The sequence below is a fragment of the Chelonoidis abingdonii genome, chromosome 5 (genome assembly GCF_003597395.2).
Source record: "Chelonoidis abingdonii isolate Lonesome George chromosome 5, CheloAbing_2.0, whole genome shotgun sequence".
Lineage (NCBI taxonomy): Eukaryota > Metazoa > Chordata > Testudines > Testudinidae > Chelonoidis > Chelonoidis abingdonii.
This window is the reverse complement of record NC_133773.1, coordinates 81,385,350-81,410,580: the sequence shown is the minus strand read 5'-3', so window position 1 is coordinate 81,410,580 and position 25,231 is coordinate 81,385,350. Positions and strand designations below refer to the sequence as shown.

The following is a 25,231-nucleotide window of genomic DNA, read 5'->3' as shown; positions in this document are numbered from 1 at the left end:
TGACTTAGCTGCTATATTTCTCAGAGTTTAAGGAAAAAAATACAAAGAAAATCAAAGATCTTCCAGTTCATTCAATAATCATTACCAACTCAAGAAGACTATTTTGCATTTTTGATTCTAGATATAAGTTGTTCTTTCATGTACAGCAGGTATGTATATATTTGTGTAGAGAAAATCTTCAGCCATTCAGAAAGTTTAAAATCTTGTAACAAAAATCTTGGCTAGCTGTACTTTTTCCTTAGCTGAAACATGCATAGAACTGCGGCAGGATATGGTCTTGTTTTAAGAACTGCTATCACTAGATATGAATAAAAAGGCACTGGAAGGGAGGGGTCAGAACTCCCGCAGGGAGTGTTTTGTCCCAGCCTCACCCCCTGGAAAGCCCCCTGGTATGTTTGGGAAGTAAATTCAAAACAGAACATAGATAAGAGACCTACAAACTGGCAAATCATAAGCCCCATTTTTAAAAGAAACACCAATTAAGTAGGAGGTTGATGGGGAATATTTCTCAAAGGTGCATTTTAGAATTATATTCTGCAAAGCTAGCCAAGGAAGGATGGCAACATCACTTAACCCCCGTAACTGACATTCCTTTTGAAATTCTATATACTATGGAGTCAGGGTGTAGGAAAGGCATCTTTTGCATAGATTTATTTCACTATAAGTTGACTTTTGTGATTAACGGAAGTTCCAGCTCTTTCTGACTGCTTTCAAGGTCACATATAACTCAGAATAGGACCCAATCCAAATCTCCTATTTAATCAGTGAGAGTTTTCCAATTGACTTTAATGAGAGCCAAAGCAGGCTGTTACTGTATAAATCAGCACTATAAAACTCCACAGAAGGTTGCTGCTGAGACTGAGTGCCTGCTGAGTTTTTAAATGGCTTGGAGAACCTGTAGAGCTGATAAAGCCTGCATATTTTCTCCTGCAGAAATAAACTCTGTAGGCTACTTGCCCAAGCAACTTTTTCTTTTGAGGAGCTTCCCAAGATCTACAGACTCCTAATAGATATTTCAATCCCTCATTGCTCCGTATACTGTATATATGGAGTTGTGTTTCATGATAAACTGATTGCAACTGAGAAAAAAGACTTTACTTTCATTTCAGAAGATAAGTGACATTCTTACATGTAAATTTTACTTTACTCTGAGCCATAACTAGCTGATGATTTTTATATGAAACCACAATTGACTTAAATGGAAATTCTACATACGTGATAATGATAAAATATGTGTCTTTTTTATATAGTGTAATACAGGAGCAATTTTTCTAAGTGAGGAAGTACAAGCATTCTCTGTCTTTGGCTGCATATGCTTTGTTCCCACTGAATTCAAATGGAGTCCCTTCTCTCCTCACAAGTACATTAAGAGCAGAATTCAGCCTATGCTCATGGTGTGCATCCATAGTCTAAGCCAGGCCTACACTAAAAAGTTAAGTTGACCCAGCTACATCGCTCAGGGGTGTGAAAAATTTTCCATTTACCTAACTACCACCTCCTGGGCAGGGAGACGAACTACAATGATGAGAGAACAACCTCCTGTTCTTGTAGTGAGTGGCTACACTGAAGTGCTACAGAGGCATCGCTACAGTGCTGCAGTGTTTTAACTGTAGATGTAGCCTAAGGGTATATCTACACTGCAAAAAGAAACCTACAGCAATGAGTCGGAAACCTGTGTAAACTGACTCAGACTCATACTAAAGGGCTAAAAATAGCAATATACTGTTCCTCCTTGGGCTGGAGCCCAGACTCTGAAACATGGTGACAGGGTTGGGTCTCAGAACTTGAGCTACAGCCCAAGTGAGAATGTCTACTCTGCTATTTTTAGCACTGTAGCACAATCAGACCAGCAGTCTCAGACTTGCTGCTATGCATATATATATATATATATATATTTTTTGCAGTGTAGATGTACATGAAAGCTACATTCTCTCCTGTTATAAACTGTCACAGCTCCACTGAAGTTTACTTCATTGATTCCAGTGGCGCTATGCCAACTTACACAGGGCAGAGCGCTTGGGCCAATATTGGCTCACTGCCCAACTAAACCAACTAGTCACTAGAGCCTAATGGGTCACCTAAGGACCCAAACAGTGAAACGTAACTCAAAATATAAAATGAGCGATACAGAAGCGTTGGAAATAAACATTTATCTTAACATACAATCTGAAAAATAAAAAATAAACTTAGCAAAGATGTTTTGACAATAATGTTTTCCTCATGCATGATCTCAATGATAAATGTTGTTACTACTATTCTTTATTATGTATATTACGGAGATCAGGGCTGCATCATGCTAGACCAGGGGTAGGCAACCTTTGGCACATGTGCTGAAGGCGGCACGTGAGCTAATTTTCAGTGGCATTCACACTGCCCGGATCCTGCCCACTGGTCTGGGGGGCTCTGCATTTTAATTTAATTTTAAATGAAGTTTCTGAAACATTTTAAAAACCTTATTTACTTTACATACAACAATAGTTTAGTTATATAATATAGTCTTATAGAAAGAGATCTTCTGAAAATATTAAAATTTATTACTGGCATGCAAAACCTTAAATTAGAGTGAATAAATGAAGACTCGGCACACCACACACAGGTTGCCAACTCCTGTGCTAGACAGAAGCAAAGAGACTATGAGGAAGGGAATCGGAGCAAACAGCCAGTCAAAACAGGGAAGGAATGTCCAGAGCAAAAGCTGAAATCGGGCACTGATGACATAACCAGTGTCCAAAGGTCCTTATTGAAGCTGCTTCCCACTGCTCCTTCTGGCTGAGCTTCTGGGTTGCCCCTCACAGAAGTTCCATTTCCCCAGATTCACAAAGAGGCAGGGGCGTGGGGATGCTCTCCCCTGCAGAGTTCTGAGATGCTGGGGGAGAGGAGCTACAGGGTAATGTGAAGTTCAATCTAATATTTTACTATATTATTTCCTTCACATGGTAGATGTGATTCTGAAGACAAGTTGACAAATTATATCTACTTTTTATATCTCTTTTAGGCCCCAACCCCGCAGTGAGATGTACGCAGGCAGATCCCTGAAGCCAGTGGTCCTGCATGCATGTCATTGTGGATTGGAGCCTTGTTATCTATAAAGAAATATTCAGTTTGTTGGATAATTGACAGACCACAGGATAGCAAGTAAAAGAATGGTGCTGGGAGTGTCCTGTTCATTACCTGGCTTCACAGGTTATGGATAAATGAGCTATTCTTACACTGGGCACACATCCTGTGATGCAATTGTTTCTAATGATATGGTCCCAAATGCAAAGTCCTTACACAGTCCTTTCACTCAATGATATTCCTAATGAAGTCAATGAAAATGTTGTCTTAGTAAAGATTTTAAAACTGTTCTGTATTTGCGTACAATATGTTTCTAATGCTCATGGAATTAAGACCCTACTGTTTGTCCTTGCATAAAATAACGTTATCTGGAAACTAATGTGTCACTAATGGATTTCTAAATACACCTTTCAGAGGAGTAGCCATGTTAGTCTGGATCTGTAAAAGCAACAAAGAGTTCTGTGGCACCTTATAGACTAAGAGACGTATTGGAGCATGAGATTTCATGGGTGAATACCCACTTCGTCGGATGCATGTAGTGGAAATTTCCAGAGGCAGGTATAAATGTGCAAGCAAGTTTCCACTGCATGCATTCGAGGAAATGGGTACTCACCCACGAAAGCTCATGCTCCAATATGTCTGTTGGTCTGTAAGGTGCCACAGGACTCTTTGCTGCTAAATACAGCTTTGTAACCAGATCTTAAGGGTTTGCTGGCATCCCAAATGAAGGCAGTCAATGTTGTAGTACCATCTATTTTTACATGCATCTCATCAGTCTAGTAAAATATATGTATGATTCTCATAGCAGCATTTTTTCACCTGATTGTAAAATTCTTTGCTTCTCAATATATTTTCCCCAGTGTTAAAATTTAACTCTGTATAGCTTACCTCCTTCATTGTCCTTGCTATCAGTGCACAGAGTTTCCATGGCTACATCACATCCTGCTCCTCTCCATCCTGGCTGGCAAACACAATGCCAACCATTTTGGTCCAATGTACATCTTCCATTGCTATTGCACAGACCAGGGCAGCCCTCTGTCAAAAGAGACAAAGAAGGAAATCACAAGTGATTTAAATATTGCAATTATTTTCAGAAAAAAAAAATACAAACAGGGGACACTTACTGGGAACAGGCCTTTATAACAGCACAAATACTGTAATTGCACATGGAGAGGAACAGCAACATTACCTAGGGAAATCTAATTCTTAACCAAGTGGCATCTTTGATTGGCCTGACACTTGAGACACCACTTACCTGTGTGCAGGCAGGAAATATATGCAACAATTCTCTAAAATACCTGCAGGCCAGACAAAATTAAATTTTTATTTTCTTTGAGAAAGCAACAAGAGAGAAGCATACAGCGCAAAACACAGTCATGTAAAGTGATACCATTTCTGTGCTTGTGGTATATTTGCCCTGTGCAATATTGGTCACTTGCTGGTACAGATTTTGTTAAGCTCCTCGTTACTTTAAATAAATCCCTCCAGATTCTGAAGTATGAAAGTGAGTATGATTCTATGCACGCAGTAAAAGAGAACATTAATTTTATCTGGTCTCAGAGTTGCCGTATATTCATGTGAAATTACAGTGCATTAAATAATCACACAAAGTATAAGCCAGTTTTAATGACTATACTTTATGCCAAAAGTACATTCCTTTTCACAGAATAAGCAAAGCCCAGGAAATAGTGAAGCAGTTCAGCATCTATTCTAACAAACATTAGGATTCAGGCTGCATACGGATGGGACAGGACTGACAGGATTTCCAACTAAATGTAATAGCTGTGCGTATTTGATTACTTAAAGACGGACAAAATGAAATACCATAAGGACCACAATAAAACATTGATAGACTGAACAAAAACACGGTAGTGACGTGCTTCAAGACAGATAGCGGAGAGTGATTCTTTGTGACAATCTCCCTAAGGCTTTGTGCTGTTACCTTTATATCCTATCTTGTCTGCTTTTATGGCCAAGGAGGGAAAATTTGGGAAACAATTAAAATAATTTAATATATCCAAAATCTATAATTGTTTTCAGTCTAACATTACATAAAAACAATATCTGTCACTTCCTACTGATGAAATCTGGCATGCAGCCAACATGATCCGTATAAGGATGATGACACTTTATAAATATGTAGATTCTAGTTCCTTATCTATGATAGTGATAAGACATTGACAGAAGCAAGTACAGAAATGGTATTAAATATCCTAAGAAGAAGTGGCGGCTACAAATCAGGTATTTTTGGACACAACAGTTATTTGTAACTTTACACAGTATAAAGATAAATAAAACTTGCCACAGCACTTTTTAATTTTTATTGGTTTTGCTTTATCTACCTATATAGAAACTAGAAAACGGCCTGGTTTTGGTTAATGTTTAGTCACTCTTGGAACAATCTGTTCAAGATAATTATATTAATTTTTCTTCTAAGGAATTATTAATTTACTGACTCCCTTCTCCACCTATGTAGCGTGAAATTAAAAAAAGGCTATGGGGCACTGGCTTTGTAAAATGTTGAAGGTACGGAAGGAAGGGAATCGTAACAGCCTCTCATAACAAGGTATGACAGAGTTATACTTATGGATATCATGTCATCATGCCAGGCTGAGATTAGTCTTGCTGCCCTTTTTCTTTTCAGGCTGCAGTTGCCAACTGTATTTTTTATCTGTATGTGCAGAAGTCTAATTTGGCTTCTGAATACATTTCTTCTGCTTTGTTTACAGAAGACAGAGATTTAATTCCCCTACTGACAAAGTGTTACAGAAGTCACCTGAGTGCACTCAAGACTTATGTATGAAAGCCTGGATATTGTCATGAATATTGCCATATTCTAATGAAAAAAGCACAAAAAAGGAATAGAAAAAAGGTAATTCGGGGAAAGAGGGATAGGGATTTTCTTTTTGGAAGTATTTTTTCACCTATTTTTTACCATAACTGAAGATATGAGAAACTCTGCTGTTTTATGCTGGGCCTTATTCTGCCCATGAATTTTGTATCTCTGATCCATTCCATTGCAAACATTGTAAGGCTTTTTACAGCTTCTCATACAAAACTTAAAATAGGATTTCACATAGATTTTCAAACATTTAGAGAAAGGGAGGCAACAGAATGTGTATACAAAATTAAGTGGGTTGTTCTCTCTATTTAATCAAATTATGTATTAGAATTGATAGTTTCTTACTGTGTGACAAGAGGGTCAGTTTGCTTCTTTTCTTAAATATTTAATGCTTCACAACTAAGTGCCCAACTAGCGGGATTAATAAAGCAAACAGCAAATGCACTGTTATCTTCAGTTTTTGGTTTTGGAAAAAATTAATGTATTTATACAGTGTATATATAGAATTTTATGTAACAATTAGTTAAATGTTCATGTGTGACACAAAAGGTTTAGTATTTTAAGTCTGAGGTATGTATTAAAAGTAATGTCAACCAAATTTATAATTCATGGAATAACATAAGAAAAAGTTGCTTTTGCCAAATCTAGTGCAGTGGTCAATATAAATATAAATATATCAATAACATGTAGGCATAGGCAGGTCAACGAAGAGCAAATATACAGTACCTTTAACTATCTTATCCAAATAGTGAGCTTGAGAATTAAAAAGGAAAAAAAAAAAAAAAAAGAACAGACAGACATTTCAGAAGTGTCACATAGGACAAGAATTGTTCAGAATTCACATGCAAATAGAGCAGGTACAGCTGACATGAGAGAGACCTTACAGTACACAAAAGAAATGTATTTCATAGCTTCTAAAAATGCAAAATATTATTTTTCAGCAAATGTAGTCATGATTCTATGAAGCACTCAGCATTTAAAAACAAGGCTACAGAATAAACAGATGCTACCTTTCAAAGACTGGGTTTTTCTTTTTTTCTTCCGTCTGACTGCTTTAGTCATATTTTGACTTTTATGTGGGACATATTTGAAAGCTAGCAAAGAAATATGATTTTAATGCATTTTAGATCAGTTACTTAGTTTATGAACTTTAAAACACTGACCAGAGTGGAAGATCAAGTCTTTGGTTTTCAGGTCATGTATTGCTCAGACAATATAACCAGCACCATATCTGAATTCTGATCTGGATTGGCAGCATTTTAGGGAGGAATAATTTGCCTCTGCTTTAGCTCAACCCAGTTATTCATCTGAGCACAAACAGCTAATTATGCAAAACAGTGAGCTAAATTATGTGATGGGGATTTTGTGTGGAGGATAGTAGTCTAATAGTGATGAAATTGAAATTACCAAATCCATTTCATGTAGAAAGAAGGCTGGTGTTAAACTAAGATTTTACATGTATAAAAATAAACAACATTGAATATCCAAGAATAGCAAGAATCCAACCATAAGCAATGATATCTAGAAAGAGATGAAGCCACTGAGACATGTTAGTTGTATTCTATACCATGTAAACTTTTGGTAATTATCACCTGGAAATTTGGAAGTGGGGTTAGGGGGAGGACGGGAGAAAATTTCAGCTTCCCAGGCTTTGAGGAAGAAAATGTAAGATGCTCAAAGCATAACTTATTCTTGATAATGAGAAGGTTAAAAGTTGACAGGACAAGATGTAAATAGTAATAACAGGACATTTAAGACAGTAACTACAAAGTAAATATCTTTTCATATAAACCACAACTAAAAAGAAAAGAGATATACCTGCATTTCAATGTGGGCCCAATTCTCCCCTCATCAACACCAGTGTAATTCCACTGAGTTTAGTGCGGTTGCTCTGTGATTACTCTCTGATGTGCATGAGAGAAGAATCAAGTCTTGTCCATATAAACTGTGAGCACTAATATTTGTTTGAAGATTATATGCAGTATATTTGTGCTACTGATACATTTAAAGTATTTACATACATGAAGATATAGCACATTATGAACAAACAGCTTAATAAGTGGAATAATAAAGTAAACAGTTATGGAATGGAAAATAACAAAAATGAAATGGAAGAAAATCCAAAAACTGGGAAAAGCATGTTTTTATTAAATGAGCTGACCATGTAGCATTGCCTGCCTGAATGATACCAAAACTAAGGAGAGGTCATAGAGTAAAAGATTAAATGCAAGGGTAAAGGGACCAGAGGATCTCTAACTACTTTCCTCTGCCCACCAAGGGGCTCTTCGGTGGGATTTGGGACAATCTATCTAGTGTCAGCCACTGGCATATATATATTTATAAGGACTCCCTTGCCTGTTTCTTTCTGGTATTCTGGTATGATAAGGCACTCTCAAGAGCAGTTTGGCTAATGCCAATAACCAGGAGCCAAAAGATTAGGTGCAGTATCACATGATGAAAGGGAAAAGAGGCCGTAAAACAAACAAATCTATCTGGGCACTATGTTGACAGGGTCAGGAGGGACATGTGTCCAGGGCTTCTCAGCCAGCAGGGTGGCGGATTGATGCAGGGCTTAGGTGTAAAGTATGTTAAAAAGTTGATGCTGTGAGGGGGGTAAAGGAATTCTCATGGTTCTGAATGGAATGTGGAAAAATACAAGCAGAGGTGTAAAATTCCAAAGATTTTCTAGTATTATTATATCAAAAAACCCAACAACTCCCAAGTATATATTGCACTCACAGATTGTGCAGTATAAACAGGTATATACTTAACAACTGGCAGATACATTTCCCTTATAAACTGTCCTGCAAAGAATTGTTAATGCTGGTTGGAAAATTCACATTTACCACTGTATGTTTCACCACAGATCACAAATCAGACTTTTTTTAATTTAATGGTTTCCCATTAGTCTTCCATTAGAGATATAAGTAGGTAACATCCTTAGCGTATTCATATGCTAGTTTCCGTAGATGTGCTAGAACAGCGACAGTCTGCAAATAAGTATATATTAAATCCATTTATTCCAATCAGCTTCTGTTTAAACCAGCATGAGCAGCATACCCATTGATTTGATATTCCTTAATTGGTACTCACTGCACTGTTTTATTACTGATTACCCTGTCATAAAGGATTATAACAGTGACATAATTTTAAATGCTGTATAACAAATTCATATTCTTATTAATTTATTCATACACTTTATGAGAGATTTTCACTTACCATAATCTTTCTAGTCAAAGATTAGAATATAACATGCCAAATATTCTGTTTAGTAAATAGAATCATCAGGAAGTCTATCTAGTCTGATACTGTGCCAAAATACTTTGCCAGTATTAGCAGCTTTTTCTTCAGACTGGGAACACAAACATTGTTCTTAGGAAAATTAGTTATGGGTTTTACTATGTAATTTTTCCTGTTCTGGAAAGTTTGCTAAAAGGAAAAAATTAAGTTTGGCTCCATAATAACCACAAAAGAATGCCTTGAATGACTCCCAAATATGGGTATTTGCCTTGGCTACACATAGCAGGCTTTAGGCAAATGATTTAATGGATGCCGTGGATTAATGCTGGGGGAGGAGGACGTGGAATGAGCATACCTGTGTGTGGAAGAAGTATGAAATGAACTTCACAAAAATTCAGACACATGGATGGATCATTAACAAACAGTTCGGCATAGATATAGCTGTATAGTACTAACACTTAATTTCATTGTGGAGCCTAATCATCCCAAAAGGGGCGTGCAAAACTAACTGCAGCATGTTTCCTTTTCATCTACTTTACATATAATCCTTGTAGTCCATAATCTTAATTATGGACTCATTTACAGCGGTGTAAATCCAGGGCAACTCTGATGTAATCAAGAGTTACTTCACTATAACTAGGAACAGAATTTTGCCCCATGACAGCATCCATCAAGAAGCAAGGAAGTAAAGAAAGAAAGAAAGAAAGAAACCAAGCAACAAAACCCTGTCAGTCTAGGCCAGCACAAAAGAGTGAGGCTGCAAACCTCCTTTGTCTTTTTTGCTTCCTTCATCTTGGAGAAGGCTCCCATTCCTTCCATGCTCTAGCTCTGACTCTCTTTTCCTTAGTCCTCTCCAGTCTTGTCAGAACAGAAAAAGAAAGAAGAAATCAGAAAGAATGAAGAAAAACAGAAGGAGAGGAAAGAGGGTAAGAGAAGCATTCTGCTTCAAAAAAAGCTAGCAACATAAGGGAGACAACCACTGGAACACTGCTGCTACATTCTATATGTCTTCCTCTCAGGGCTCAAAACCTAGCTTTGTACTGGATCAACCTCTCTCTTAAGAAGCGGCAGGCACTACCCTGACTCAGCTTCACAGCTCTATGTTGCTGCCTGTAATGTCCGAGCAGCTGTCTCCCTGCAGAACCACTTTTTCAGCCACATTATCATATTAAAGTAAGTGTTTCTGAATTTTATGTGAAAGCACTGGACCTTCCGGTGGTTCCTTCAGTTCCTTTTTGGTCTACCTGGGCTGCTACTTTTCTTGTGCTCTCTCCTCATAACCAGCTAATTCAGTGGGAGAAGTTCCTCTCCATTACAAATATTGCTCCATACCTTCACCACTTCCATAGGCTTGAAAGAGAAACGTACTTACCTTGTATGTAACTGAGGTTCTTCAAAATGATTGTCCCTGTGGGTGCTCCACTTGAGGTGAATCTGCCATTGGAGAATTTCAGCAGCAGTGCCTGGCTGGGTCGTACATATGCTATCCCCATTTTGCATCACCTCTGGCGGTTACATAACATTGTGTGATGAATCCCCTCTCAGGCCCTTCTCTGCTGCAGACTCCCTAGCATGAAACTCTGAAGTAGAGGGGAGGAGGGAGGAAAGTAGAGCACCTACAGGGACAACCATCTCAAAGAACCTCAATTACTGCACAGGATGAGTAACTTTCTCTTCTTTGAGGAGTGTTCCTGAGGGTGCTCCGCTTTAGGTGATTGTAGAGCAGTGCTCCTCAGTGGAAGAAATGGGCTTCCGAGTTGTAGTTGTGATGGATGATAAGACTGTGAGTCCAAGCAGAGTGTCTGATGATGAGTATTGCTCTATTGTGTAGTGTTCTTTGAACGAGTGGACTGGTGCCCAAGTTGTTGCTATGCAGATGTCCATGATGGGTATATTGTTGAGGAAGGATATTGATGTAGAAAGCGAACTAGTGGAGTGCGTGTGGGCCCCTAGCGGGCCCCTAGTGTGGGTTTTATGTGTTGCTGGCAATAGCAAAGGTCAGTGCAGCCAGAGATCCATTCTGAGAGCCTTTGTTTGGATATGATAATTCCTTTAGATCTCTCTGTGATGGAGAGAAATAATTTCAGTGACTTTCTGAAAGTTTTAGTCCTGTCAGTGTAAAATGCTAGCGCCCTTCTGATGTCCAGGGTGTGGAACATTGCTTCTCATCTGTTCCCATGAGTTTTTGGAAAGAATGATGGGAGATGGATGGGCTGGTTCAAGTGGAATGAGGAAACTATTTTAGACAAAAACTTTAGATGGTGTTTTAGAGAAACCTTACTTTTAAAGAATATTATGTATCGACGGTATGTCACGAGACCCCCAAGTTTTCCTACTCATCATGCGAATGTGGTAGTGATGAGATTGCCACAAGGCGTACTCTGATTGAACTCATTGAGAGACCTGATTTCCTAAGTTCCAGTATGTAATCTAATATCACTGATAAAGGAGAGGTAGTTGCCACTCTTTGTGTATTCTGGCACCATATGTGGAATCTCTCCCATTTGTGTAGGTAGGTAGGTCATGTAGTAGAGCTTTTGCTGTTTAATGGTAAGTCTCTTACTTCCTCTGAACAGGTCATCTTGCTGCGTTGGACCCATGGAGTAGCCATGCTTTCAGGTGAAGTATTGCCAAGTTGGGTGGTAGACCTGGCCTGCATCTTGAAACAGTAGATGTGGAAGAAGGGGAAGAGTGAGTGGTGGACACCCAGCCACCTTCAACAGGTTTGTCTAGACCACAAGGGGACTATCAAGATAATTCTGGATTTGTCAGTCCTTATCTTGTGTATGACCCTAGACAAGAGAAGTGCAGGGAGAAACCTGTACAGTAGAGGTACACCCCATTTGAAGAGAAAAGCATTGCTTAGAGATCAGGGTTCCAATCCTGCTATGAGCAGAAGTATGGGCACTTGGCATTCTGGGTTGTGGCAAAGAGATCTATGGCTGGGAATCCCCAGCATTTAAATACCCCCTACACTACTCCAGTGTTTATTTCCTATTCGTGGTCCTGGGAGAATTTTCTGCTCAACATGTCCACATTTTGGCATCCTGGTAGGTAGGAGGCTAAGATATCAATGTTGTGGTGGACACACCAGTTCCATAATCATATCACACAGTGAGTGTGACTATGCCCCCCCTTGTCAGTTTAAATAAAACATACAAGCAACGATGTCTGTCAACTCCTTTATGAACTTGCCACTGATTATGGGTAGGAAGTCAGAGCTTGAGTTGCTGACTGCTAATAGTTCTAATAGGTTATGTGCAATGTTGATTCCACGGGGGACCACCCACTCTGGATTGTGTGGCTGTGCAAGTGTACTCCCGACCCTAGCAGAGAAGCATCCTTTGTGAGTATCACTGATGGAGGGGTCTGTGCAAAAGGGAACTCCTGCGCAAACATTGTCTGGTCAAGTCCACCAATGCAGAGAGCTTTTTACTGTGCTTGGCATTGTAAAGTACTTATTTTTTCTGTGTGTCTGTGTGGAATGTATACTTTCCTGAACCAGCCTTGAAGGAAGTGCATGTGTACTTTGGCATGCTTCATGACAAATGTCATTGCTTACATATGGCCTAATAGTTGGAGACAGATCCTTGCCAATGTCTGTGGGCTGGTTTACGTTGCAATGATCAGATTGACTAAAGTGACAAATCTGTGGGGAGGGCAGGCGGGCAGAGAAGCTGTGGCTGCCAGTTAATCGAGGAAGGCCCTGATGAACTCTAGTCGCTGCACAGGTGTGAATGTTTATTTTTGATCATTTATTGTAGGCCCAGTTGTGGGAACAGTGCTATTGTCCTTTGGGTAGCTCCTAGAGCTTCTTCTTGTGTGGAGGCTTTGAGTAAGCAACCATCCAGATAGGGGAATATTATGGCTCCTGGTCTGAGGAAGTGAGTTGCCGCCACCACGTGTACTTTCAAGAATACCCGCTGAGCTGTAGACAGGCCAAAAGGGAGTACTTTGTATTGGTAATGATCTTTTTCCAGAACAAATCTGAGAAATCTTCTGTGTGAAGGATGTATTGTTATGTGGAAATATGCATCCTGGAGGTCGAGGGCTGAGAACCAGTGCCCTTGTTCTAGTGCTGGAATTATTGTTGCTAGCATGACCATCCTCAACCATTGGGTCTTCATGAATTTGTTGAGTTTCCTTAGGTTGAGAATGGGCCTTCATCCTCCAGTTTTTTTCTGGGTTAAGAAATACTCCTCTACCGCGATATAATGCCGCCCTTGGGAGCCAAAAAAAATCACATTATAGGTGAAACCACGTTATATCGAACTTGCTTTGATCAGCCGGAGCACGCAGCCCCCCTCAGCCCCCCTAGAGCTCTGCTTTACTGCGTTATATCTGAATTCATTTTATATCGGGTCGCGTTATATCAGGGTAGAGGTGTAGTGGGAGTAGAAACCCTTCCCTCTGTGTTGGTACTGGCCCAAATGCAGAAGATGATTTACTTCCTGTCATAGTAGGTGCTGATGAGAAGAGTCCCTGAAGAGGGATGGGGGTTGGGGGAATGGAGGTAAATTGGATTGAATAGCCAGTCTTGATAATTTCTACTACCAATTTGTCTGCCGTGATGATCTACCACACTGGCTAGAATGGAATCAGGTGGTCTCCGAAAGGATGGATGGTTGTGGATGATTCCAGTACTTGCAAATAGAGGAGATTTCTCGGGTGTTTGACCAAACCATAAAAACTCCTGTTTAGAGGGCGGGGTTCCTGGGATGTCGATGTTGAGATGGGAGTGTTCTTCATCTTGTGGGTCTCTGCCTCTGTCTTTGCAGGTCATATTACCTCTGTAGTTTTGTGTATTGTGCAGATCTTGATCTTTGCGCTGAGTAATATTTCCCATTTTTTTCTTTGTGTAGATGCCTATGGATCAAAGAGTCACCTTGAAGTCTTTTAGTCAGTGGCAGCTCCAGGCACCAGTGTGCCAAGTGTGTGCCTGGGGCAGCAAGCGGCAGGGAGTGCCCTGCTGGTCCCTGCGAGGGCAGCAGTCAGGCAGCCTTCAGCAGCTTGCCTGCGGGAGGTTCGCTGGTCCCACGGATTCGGCAGCAATTCGGTGGCAAGTACGCTGAAGCCACAGGACCGGGGACCTTCCGCAGGCGCGCCGCCAAAGGCAGCCTGCCTGCTGTGCATGGGGAGGCAAAAAGGCTAGAGCTGCCCCTGCTTTTAGTGTCTGACGCAACTCATCTGTCTTAGCTGTGTACAGCTTCAGGCCTCAAACAGGAGATCCTTGACAGTGGATTGTACTTTGGGAAATCCAGAGAAATGGAGCCATGAAGCTCATCGCATGACTATGGGCATGACAATGGAACATGCTGCTATGTCTGCCAAGTCTAATGAGGCTTGTAAGGCTGTTTGAGCTAGGCCCTCAGAGATGACTGCTTTAAATTGCTCTTTCTTGTCCTCAGGAAGATAAACAATAAAGTCAGACATCTTTGAATAATTGGAGAGGATGTATTTGCCCATTAATGCCTCATAAGTAGTGATCCTGAATTGTAGATTCGCTGATGAGAAGGCTTTATGTCCAAAATTCTAATCTTTTCAAGTCCCTATTGTATGCAGTGGATCTAGATTGATGTTGTCTGCTGTGCCCATTTATGTTCTCTAACACCACCGAGTCTGGTGTAGAGTGTGAAAACAAAAATTCCATTCTCTGGGAAGGGACATAATATTTTTTTTCCTGCTCTTTAACAAGTAGGAGGAATTATTGCTGGGGTCTGCCAGGAGGGCAATCTTGGATGAAGTCAGTGTCTGGAGGAGGTCCAATAGCTTATGTTGTGACTCTGCAACTTCTTCCAATGGTATCTTTAGAGAGTTCGCAATCCATTTAAATGGCTCTTGGAATTGTTAAAATCATCACCTGTTGTGGGTGGTGGGGGCATGAAAGCTTCACCTAGAGAGAAGGAGTAAAGATTGGCAGCTGGGGTAACTTCTTCAGGTCCCTCAGGTGGCTCTTCCAGGGATTCAGAGAGTTCAGGCATTGAGGGTGATGTGGAATGCCTTGACCTCTCTTCTCTGTGTACAAGGAGGCCTAGAGTAATGTTGATGGTATGCCATACGTGGGTCCCAGTAGGGCGACTTTGGTGGGGATGGCATTGGTGGAGGAATCCAGGGATGTCCGTAGCACCCATGAGCTTCGGGTCTGGGACGGTGTTCAGATTATTCTGGAGGACCTGGTCTGGTAGTTGTCCGGAGTGATGTAAAGTGTAGATTTCCCTTTCCTCTTCATCCTCCTCTTCCCTGAAGAAAGGAGGAACTGATGTGGATGGTGGTGTAAGCTGGTATGGTACTGAGCATCTTTGTGCCAGAGAAACTGCCGTGATGCTGAGAGCGTCGGTATTGAGAAGGGTATTGTTAGCAGTACTGATGCAATTACTATGGTTAATCAGTGCCAAAGATTGTAAGCTACGTGCTATGGAAGCATAAGGTGGTACTGAGCTACTCAGTGCTGCATGTTGAATAGCTCCGATGGTACCGAGGAAGGGATGGTAAGTTTCCTTTTGTTGCTTCTGTCCGAGCCTGCCGGCTTAGGGTTGTTGGTTTGCACGGTACCTACGATACTGGAAGGTCCTGATGCCTCAGAGGTAGTTGGCATCAGTGCAGTTGGTACCGATAGTGTCTTATGTGCCAGAGATTGCCTCTTTTTGTTAGATTCCCTGGAAGGGGAGGTTGTAAACCACTTCTTGGCCACCTTTTTGGAGGAGTCCTCTTTTCTCTGAGACGGTGGTGGAGAATGCATGTCAGATGCTGCTGGTGGACACCATTGCCCAGGAGAGGTCTGTGATCTGGATCAGCCAGATGCAGAGACATCTCCATGAGGAGGAGTTTTAACTGAAGATCCCTTGCTTTTGTGGCTTGGGTCTTCGGATTATGGCAGTGGGAGAACTTTTGTGGTACGTGTGTTTTGTTGAGATGGTGGACACATTGTGAGTGTCCGTCAGACACCAGGATTATCAACCGGTAAGTGAGTAGTGCTTAAAACCTGAGAGCTGGGCATGACCTTTAAAATAGTGTTTCTCCCATGAAGAAGGGTATCTATATTATCCTAAAGGGTATAATATATGATAATTTAATGGGTATAATGATATTTAAATGACTGAGAAACAAGGTTTGGGGTTTTTTTGAGGAAAAATGGAGAAGAGAAAGGATAAATAAAAATTATTAACTAAATAAACTGGGTTATAAAACTACTAATCTAGACTAATTCTTAATCTAATGGTAAACTCGGAGGCACTGCCAATTGCTCCATTTCAAGCGCAGGGTGATAGAGAATGAATTGAGGGGGGGGTGTTGGTCACACAGCGCTATGTAACCTGCAAAGGTCGCGTGAGACAGGGACAGCACATGTGTGACACAAGCAGGCACTGCTACTGAAATTCTCTGATTGCAGGTGCAGGGATGCAGATTCACCTAAAGTGGAACACCCACAGGGACACACCTCGAAGAAGAACCCCTGTGCACTCAGGTATAGATCCTTTTAAAAGGAGGAAAGCAGATGCTACACACTGAAAAAAACAGTTTTACACTAAACATATATATCCCTAGAGTCAATAGCTTTTAAGCAGATCAGTAAACCAAGCTAACACCATCTTAATTCCATAGAAGAAAATTTCACTGTAGGTGATTTAGGACATCAACAGTAGAATAGCATCAGGAGGACATTTTATTAGTGGTATAATCTCCGCTACAAGAGTTGGTTGATAATTGCCTTTTCACTTTTTTAAAGTGTTATGAAATTCTTAATATTTTATCCTTACAAGTACAACTATGCTTGTATATAAATTTGTTTTACATTGCATTATGTGCATACACTCAAAACTATACTAAAAGAATATTATTAAGGTGCACGGTCAAACATTCAAAAGTTAGGAAATGACAGAATTAAGGTTGCCTGTGGAATTTCAGTTTCGCTTCCTTGTACATGGGTGTTATGAGTTAGTCTTTAATAAATGATTATATATATTTATTTCCTTGAAACCCCTGCTTCATTCAGTGCACAAGATGGATAGTGATCACTTAGCGAGGAACTATTCAATATTTTGTTCTCCTCATTCAATGGTTTATTTACTGCCCGCCATTCAGTCCCTGCTCTAAAGACAAAATTATTCATTTCCCCACGGGTTTTTGATGGTGCTTATCACTAAGGCTACGTTTTAGTCATGCATATTTTTAGTAAAAGTCATAGACAATTCACAGAGAGTAAACAAAAATTCACAGCCCATGACCTGTCCATGACTTGTACTATATACCCTGACTAAAGCTTGGAGTGAAGTGGGATGGTGGCCCAGGGGTGCTGCGGGTGCTGGGGAAAAGGCAACCCAGGGGGTGCTGCGGGTGCTTGAAGGGGCAGTGGCGCATGTCCTGGGGCTGGGACAATTGGCAGGGCTGGCAGGCTCCCTACCTTGCTCCATCCTCCCTGGAAGCAGCAACATTCACCTCCCTCAGCTCCTAGGCAGAGGCGTGGCCAGGTAGCTCCGCAACTTGCCTCCGCCCCAAGTACCGGCACCGTAGCTCCCACTGGCCAGGAACTGTGGCCAATGGGAGCTGCGGAGGCGGTGCCTGCCTTCCCCTAGGAGCTGAAAGGTTTTGCCTCTTCCAGGGAACTGCCCCCCAAAGTAAGCGCAGCCCAACATGTCCTTAAGATTTAATGAAAATAAGTGTTTTAGAATGACAATGGACATATTTTTACTCAAAAATAATCTTATTTTCAAGTGAAAGTACACATTTTGCAGGCTTCTTCATGTCATTGGACCAATCACATTAAATCAAAAAGATTTTGGGATTTTTCATTTTTATGTTAAATATTAATATGACATTTAATCATGTCATTTTAAGAGAAGAAAGTGTATTTTCTTTCACTCATAACTGAAATTTCAAAAGAAGCTTTTCTTAGCATGTATGAGGAAGAATTCTTAGTATGCATAAGTTAGGAACATTAAAACACTTTAAACATGTGTTTGTGTGTGTTTGTATTAGGGCTGTCCAGCAATTAAAAAAATTAATTGCGATGAATTGCACTGTTAAACAATAATATGATACCATTTTAAAAAATATTTTAGATGTTTTTTACATTTTCAAATATATTGATTTCAATTACAACACAGAATACAAAGTGTACAGTGTTCCCTTTATATTTTTGATTACAAATATTTGCGCTGTAAAAAACAAAAGAAATAGTATATTTCAATTCACCTAAGTACTGTAGTGCTTAGTGTCTTTATCATGACAGTTGAATTTACAAATGTAGATTTTTTTGTTACATAACTGCATTTGAAAACAGAACAATGTAAAACTTTAGAGCCTACAAGTCCATTCAGTCTTACGTCTTGTTCAGCCAATTGCTAAGACAAACAAGTTTGGTTACATTTACGGGAGATACTGCTGCCTGCTTCTTATTTACAATATCACCTGAAAGTGAGAACAGGTGTTCGCATGGCACTTTTGTAGTTGGCGTTGCAAGGCATTTAAGTGCTAGACATGCTAAACATTCGTATGCCCCTTCATACTTTAATCACCATTCCGGAGGACGTGCTTCCATGCTGATGGTGCTCATTAAAAAAATAGTGTGTTAATTAGATTTGTGACTGAACTCCCTGGGGGAGAACTGTATGTCTCCTGCTCTGTTTTTTACCTGTATTCTGCCATATATTTCATGTTATAGCAGTCTCAGATGATGACCCAGCATATGTTCATTTTAAGAACACTTTCACAGCAGATTTGACAAAACGCAAAGAAGGTATCAATGTGAGGTTTCTAAAAATAGCTACAGTACTCGACCCAAGGTTTAAGAATCTGAAGTGCCTTCCAAAATCTGAGAGGGATCAGGTATGGGCATGCTTTCAAAAGTCTTAAAAGAGCAACACTCTGATGCGGAAACTATAGAACCTGAACCAAAAATGAAAATCCAACCTTCTGATGGTGACATCTGACTCAGATGATGAAAATGAACATGCATCAATCCTCTCTGCCTTGGATCATTATTGAATAGAACCCATCATCAGGATGGATACGTACCCTCTGGAATGGTGATTGAAGCATGAAGGGATATATGAATCTTTAGTGCATCTGGCACGTATCTTTGATGCTGGTTACAACAGCGCCATGCGAACGCCTGTTCTCACTTTCAGGTGACATTGTAAACAAGAAGCAGGCAGCGTTATCTCCTTCAAATGTAAGCAAACTTGTTTGTCTGAGCAATTGGCTGAAGTAGGACTGGGTGGACTTGTAGATTCTAAAGTTTTACATTGTTTTACTTTTGAATGCAGTTATTTCTTGTACATTATTCTACATTTGTAAGTTCAATTGTCTTGATAAAGAGATTGCACTACAGTGCTTGTATGAGGTGAATTGAAAAATACTATTTCTTTGATCATTTTTACAGTGCAAATATTTGTAATAAAAATAATATGAAGTGGGCACTGTACACTTTTTATTCTGTGTTGTAATAGAAATCAATACATTTGAAAATGTAGAAAAACATCCAAAAATATTTAATACATTTCAATTGGTATTCTATTGTTTAATAGTGTGATTAATCACAATTAATATTTTTAATCACAGTTAATTTTTTTTGAGTTAATCACGAGTTAACGGCGATTAATAGACAGCCCTATATATGTAAAGGGAGAGAGAGAGAGAGAGAGCATACATATACTCTAAAATGTTCAAATTCTGGGGAGAAAAAAATTAGTTGGAAGCTCTTCAGCAGACAGATCTTCTGCTTTTTATGGTAAAACCATTTGTGGGAAATGTTTATTGGGATGTTAATGATGTAAGCAGAATAATAGAAAATTTTCTGCTATATCAGGGACTAAAGAAGAAATTCAGGAGAGATGAAAGATATGATCTACTTAAAGTGCAGTTATAGTCTGAAAAGTGATCCTCTGGAAAAAAAATGGCATCACAGGGTTTACTGTATTTCAATGATTCAATAAAAAAATTGTTCAGTTTCAAGTAAAAACAAGGTTTTTCTGTCTGCTACCCCTGAAAACTCTATCTGGGATCAGAAAGTCAGAATGTGTTCTTACTCCCTTAGGCATCATAAATGTGTGCAGCTGGAACTTATTGAGAATACTGTTGATGATGAATGCTCCGCAACAGGATCCAGCTCCCTTTCCAAAGCTGTTGCTCTGCAGTGCTTTCGGGAATGAAAAGTGCTACAATCTTTCTATAGTCAGCTGATGAGATTCTGGATATATACAAGGAACAGATCTCTTAAATAAAGAAAATGCTAAAAAAGAAAGGAAGGAAAAGAAAACCAAAGTCTAGATTGTCTCGTATGAAAGAGAAACTTCTGAAGGTGGGAGAAGTATTTAATTAATTGTTCTGTCTTGTGAGTGTGCCTGTGCCACTGAAATTCACGGATGTTTCACGATCTATGCAAGTTTGGGGTCACCTATGTTTCAAGAAGGACATCCACACAGAGGCTCAGATGTACAGCATTCTACAGAGCTCGCTGTTCCACTCTCTCGTTCATATGGCAGCATGGCTTCCTCAGGAATCATGCTGTCCTGCTGTCCTTTGGAGTGAACACTGAACCAAATACACCCCTCAGCAAGATTTCAGTATGCAGAGACGCACCCAGTATTAAATAATTCTGACTAGATTAGTACTCTTTATATTGCACAAAACTATGTTACTAAAGGGAATAATGCAGTGAAGAATAATCCTCTCCCTGACTTTTCCATTTGAAGCTCAGCGCCATGGTGCACCAGTAAAGGAGCTTCCTCAGGATCAGTGGAAGAAGAAATGATGCAATGGAGCTGGTAATATCTCCTATTTGTGCTGCCCCTCAACTCAGATCAACCTCATCTGTTCCCCTATATGTAAGGAAGATCAATCAGGCACCCAAACTTGTCTTTGAGCAAGAGGACAAAATATGGCTTAGACTTGAACTCTGATCCGATAGAAAGAAAAGTAGTGCTTTCTCTATGGTCCTATTTTAAATCTGTTGTAAAATGAGCTCTGGGCTAAACACAAATTAAATTAAGCATGGGCAGGTCTTACAATGCTACAGAGGAGAATTCTGAATAACTATGCATGCCTTGACACTCAGTACTTTTGAGCTTACGCTACTCAAGGTCAACCAGAAAAAGAGCATAATAGTGCCTTTAGCTTTAGGGCCACATACTCACAAAGCTCTCCAAATCCAATACCCCCAGATGCCAGTGGAAGTCCACATGGCTCATGATCATGTTCCTATTCATTTTCACTAGTCCTGTGACATAAAGTGGATTATTTTCTGCTTGCAATTTTCCATTTCTTTTTAATGATTATGCAAATCTATAACTTTCAACTATCTCATTTATCTAATTAATGTGGCCTACCTATGGTTACCTCTTACTCAAAAAATCCATGTTTTATATTTTTAAAGATTGATTTATGATTTCATGTAACAGAAAACAGTAAAAAAAGTACTTTGTCTGCTTTTTCTTCTTCTTTTCACAACTGAATTTTACGATAAATAATCTTGCAAAAGTTCTTAGAACATAAAACAAGGAAGGCCTGATTCCCATAGGGATACAAATGTGTTACAAGCTGTACATTTTTTTTTTTACTGTCCATCATTATTTGACGCTAATTTGCATTATGCCTATTAGATAAAGTAACCTCATGCAGTTACTAAAAAAGTAGTGTGAATACCACTATTCCAACTTCAGCCCTCCTGAGGGATTAATTAATTAATGCTTAATGACATTAATCCACATTTAGATCACTTATGTTTAACCACATGCTTTCTATGCATACATATATAAATATTAATTTTGGATAGAATCATAATCGTTCAACACCATAACAATTAAACAGCTGTAACCTGTCTTACATGTTAAGTGATGGAGCTGCAGGCAAGCTCCATAAACAGATGGTCTTACCCACCCATGCTTAATGTTAACGACTTTTTAAAAAAGAGGTGTTGACAAATCAGAACAAGATGGCATCGTTTTAATGCAAATCGGCCAATTTGCAATTTAGATTACTCTAAAAACTAATTTGGTGTATAGAAAAAATTAAGCTGTGTTGTAAAACGGAGACATTATAGAGCACTTGGATATAACAGATTCCCTACCAACATAATTATTTACTGATTTCATTCAGCTAGCAGAGTTTAATGGAAAAGCAGCTGGCAAAGTATTCATATCGATGGGATTTCTATGATTGTTACTTATTTATTAAGGGTACATGATAGTTAAATCACAGAAATAATAACTTCATTTCAAACAAACACTCTCTCTTCCAACCTCACAATATAGCTATTCAAAAAGGAGAAGGTCACTGAACTCATTGTGAACAGGGCTTAAAAAGAAAACATAACATCAAGCAGCAACAACAAAAACATTTTAGCAAAACTGCAATCAGAAAACATAATTAAGGAATAAATGTTCACTCAGGAGTCTATCTAGTGTCCAGTTGTGCATGTGCAATCTTGCATACACACAGAGATAAAGGTAGAGGTTGACGATAGAAATTCCAATCTTAAATATGCAAACTACAATTACAGAATCTGGGAGGTCTCCTGTGCTTAATACTTAAAAAACAAACAAAAAAATCACCAACATTTTTAATATGGGACCAATTATTTGAATGGAAATAGAATTGGTTTAGGATGAAAATCTACCATAAGAGGCAGAAATAGATCTTCGCAAAATAGTAAAGGGCCACATTCCAACCTCAGACTCATGAATGCCACTCTCAGACCAAACAAAGAATAGGGCAGGTAATTTCCCATGGCCTTGGGCTGGGGCTCTGTGGTAAAATAATCCTTGATCTAAACTGTGCCCATGTGGATTTAAGCAGAGGTAAAATCTTACCACTCCAAGGGGAAAAATATACACAGTAATTTAGAAATCCTTTAATTTCCTTAGCACTTAATGTGCTTTGGAACATACACTGCCCTTTATTGACTCAACTCTACAAGGTGCTGAGCATCTCTGGGAGATTCCATGCTCCTTCAACTCTTATCAACTTAAGTACATTTCAGGATTAAGTCCCAACCTGAGCATGCAACTCCTGCTGAACAACTTGTACATCAATCTTTGGAATTGTGCATGCATCATACAGACCACACAATGAGTGTATCAAGAGCAGGTATGGCATTAAGTGAGATACTGTGTGCAACTACAAAGGGCCAATGGAAATCATGCATATAAATTAATCCTTGATCTATTTTCCTATTAGTTGAAGTAACCAAAGAATAGGGTCAGTATTAAGAGTAGTTTCGTTTACTTTACATATTGGTTCTTACATATCACAATACCCCCTACTCATTTAAAATTATCTAAGAAAAACAGATTTAAATTAAATAATTGGAAACAAGAATTATTTCAAGGTAAAAATGCCAACATAAGTGAGAATACAATCTCTGATAGATTTCCTGGCTGATCCTTCCAATCTAGCATTACTAAAATCTTGATAACCTTGCTAATGCTTTGCACAGTTTAAGACATTAGAAAACCCAAATATATTTTATATCTATTAATTTGTGAAAAACTATTAGTGTGAAAAATTGTGCTGGAGGAAAGCACTGAAAGCTTTGGCCTCATAATTTATTTGAAACAAATACCACTCTTCCTATACCGCTTATCAAAGACAACAAGATCTAGTGCATCAGACCAATATCTGTCCATGCTGCTAATGCTTTTGATTTTTTTTCATATTGTTTAACAACTAACTCCCCAGCTGTGTGTATTTCATTTGCAATGTTCCAATCTTTGGTATCCTAAACCCCAGAGCCACCCTGGTGTTTAATAGAGGTATGCTGAGCAGTGCATGCCTAAGTTTTGTCTCAACAAACAAAGCATGTCTTTGTGATCATTAATGATCTTGCTTCCCAATGTACTAAAGAATGAGAATAAAAACAAGTAGCTTGTATTTTGTAGCTTAAAAGAATTAGGAATTCCCCCAAGCCAAATTTGCATGTGAATTGCCTGAATGTACATGAAAATCAATGTAACTCAATAAACAACCTGATGTTTAACATATTATTAGAAGAGAATTCCACAAAGGACTTCTTTAAAATCAGAGAGGTGGGTTTTTTGGCTGTTTTATATGTGCCAACTTGAAGAATGCAACCAGAAATAAAACATTCAGAGACAAACAGAAGTTCTCAGCAGAAGGTTGGAATATTCTTCACTTTACTGTCTCAAACGCTGCTCATGATTTATGTAAAACCATAGCTCTTTAGATAGTCAGATAGATTATCGAGTTGGAAAGCTGAGCTAATGCCTTTAGCTACTTAACGCTCCATTCATGCCTTTATGATTAATGTGCACATACCTCTCCCGTCATTTGGATCCAGTGTGGACACGACAGATGCAAAATATTGAGTGGATATACCTGTCCATATAATGATAGGAATCTGTGGGTATGTCTACACTGAATCTGGGAGCAATCCTCCCAGCCTACGTCCTTGTGCTAGCATGCTAAAAATAGGTATGTAGACTTTGCTTTCATATTGCAACTCAGGCTGGGGCTGGAGCTCGGGCTCAGGCTTTGAGTCACAATATCAAAGCAACATCTATACAGTTATTTTTTGGAAATTGGTGCACGCTCCCTTAGCATGAGTCTGGGCCTGGCTTGTGTGTGTGAACTTTGGGTGGCGTTTGGTTACTTGTGTATATATGTCGATTTCTAAAGTATGTACAGTAGAACCCCATTTATCCAACCCTCCATTATCTGGCTCTCCATATTAACTGCACAGCCACTAAGCACAGGTCCAGAAGCCTGCGATCTCTCCTGTGGCTGCTAGAAGGTGCTGCAGCCTCGCATTTTTCCAGTCTCTGGATTATCTGAAAATTTAATTATTGGATCTGGCCCCAGTCCCAATTAGATCTGATAAACTGGGTTCTAGTATATTATCCTAGTATCTAGATGCTGAATAGCATATGAAATCGTGAGTAAAGGGATTTCCTACTTTTTCAATACATAAGGGAACTTGTAAGACTTCCACATACACAATGCAGACTATCTAAGTATTCGGCCACCAAGGGCAAGTTGTGCTAGTAAATGGTATAAAAATGTTTGGTTTTATAGGCAAAGGATGGCAATGGAAGTACTGTGTATGCAGATATCACTTGTGCTTTGAAATCTGTTACT

At 39.3% G+C, this 25,231-nt stretch overlaps 1 protein-coding gene across 13 annotated transcripts in view; it reads right to left on the bottom strand.

Moving 5' to 3' along the window:
* The window catches only part of TENM3 (teneurin transmembrane protein 3), a 704,125-nt gene that overhangs the window by 83,536 nt on the left and 595,358 nt on the right, over positions 1-25,231 (bottom strand). For 7 of the 13 annotated variants that reach the window (XM_032780127.1, XM_075066391.1, XM_032780167.1 and 4 more), the window contains 3 exons: positions 6,626-6,652; positions 5,000-5,017; positions 3,946-4,092 (listed from right to left, as the gene is read on the bottom strand). In XM_032780127.1, coding sequence (XP_032636018.1) covers positions 3,946-4,092; positions 5,000-5,017; positions 6,626-6,652 — 192 coding nt within the window. The remainder of the gene's footprint in view (positions 1-3,945; positions 4,093-4,999; positions 5,018-6,625; positions 6,653-25,231) is intronic. The other 6 variants (XM_032780182.1, XM_032780142.1, XM_075066394.1 and 3 more) reach the window with 2 other exon arrangements.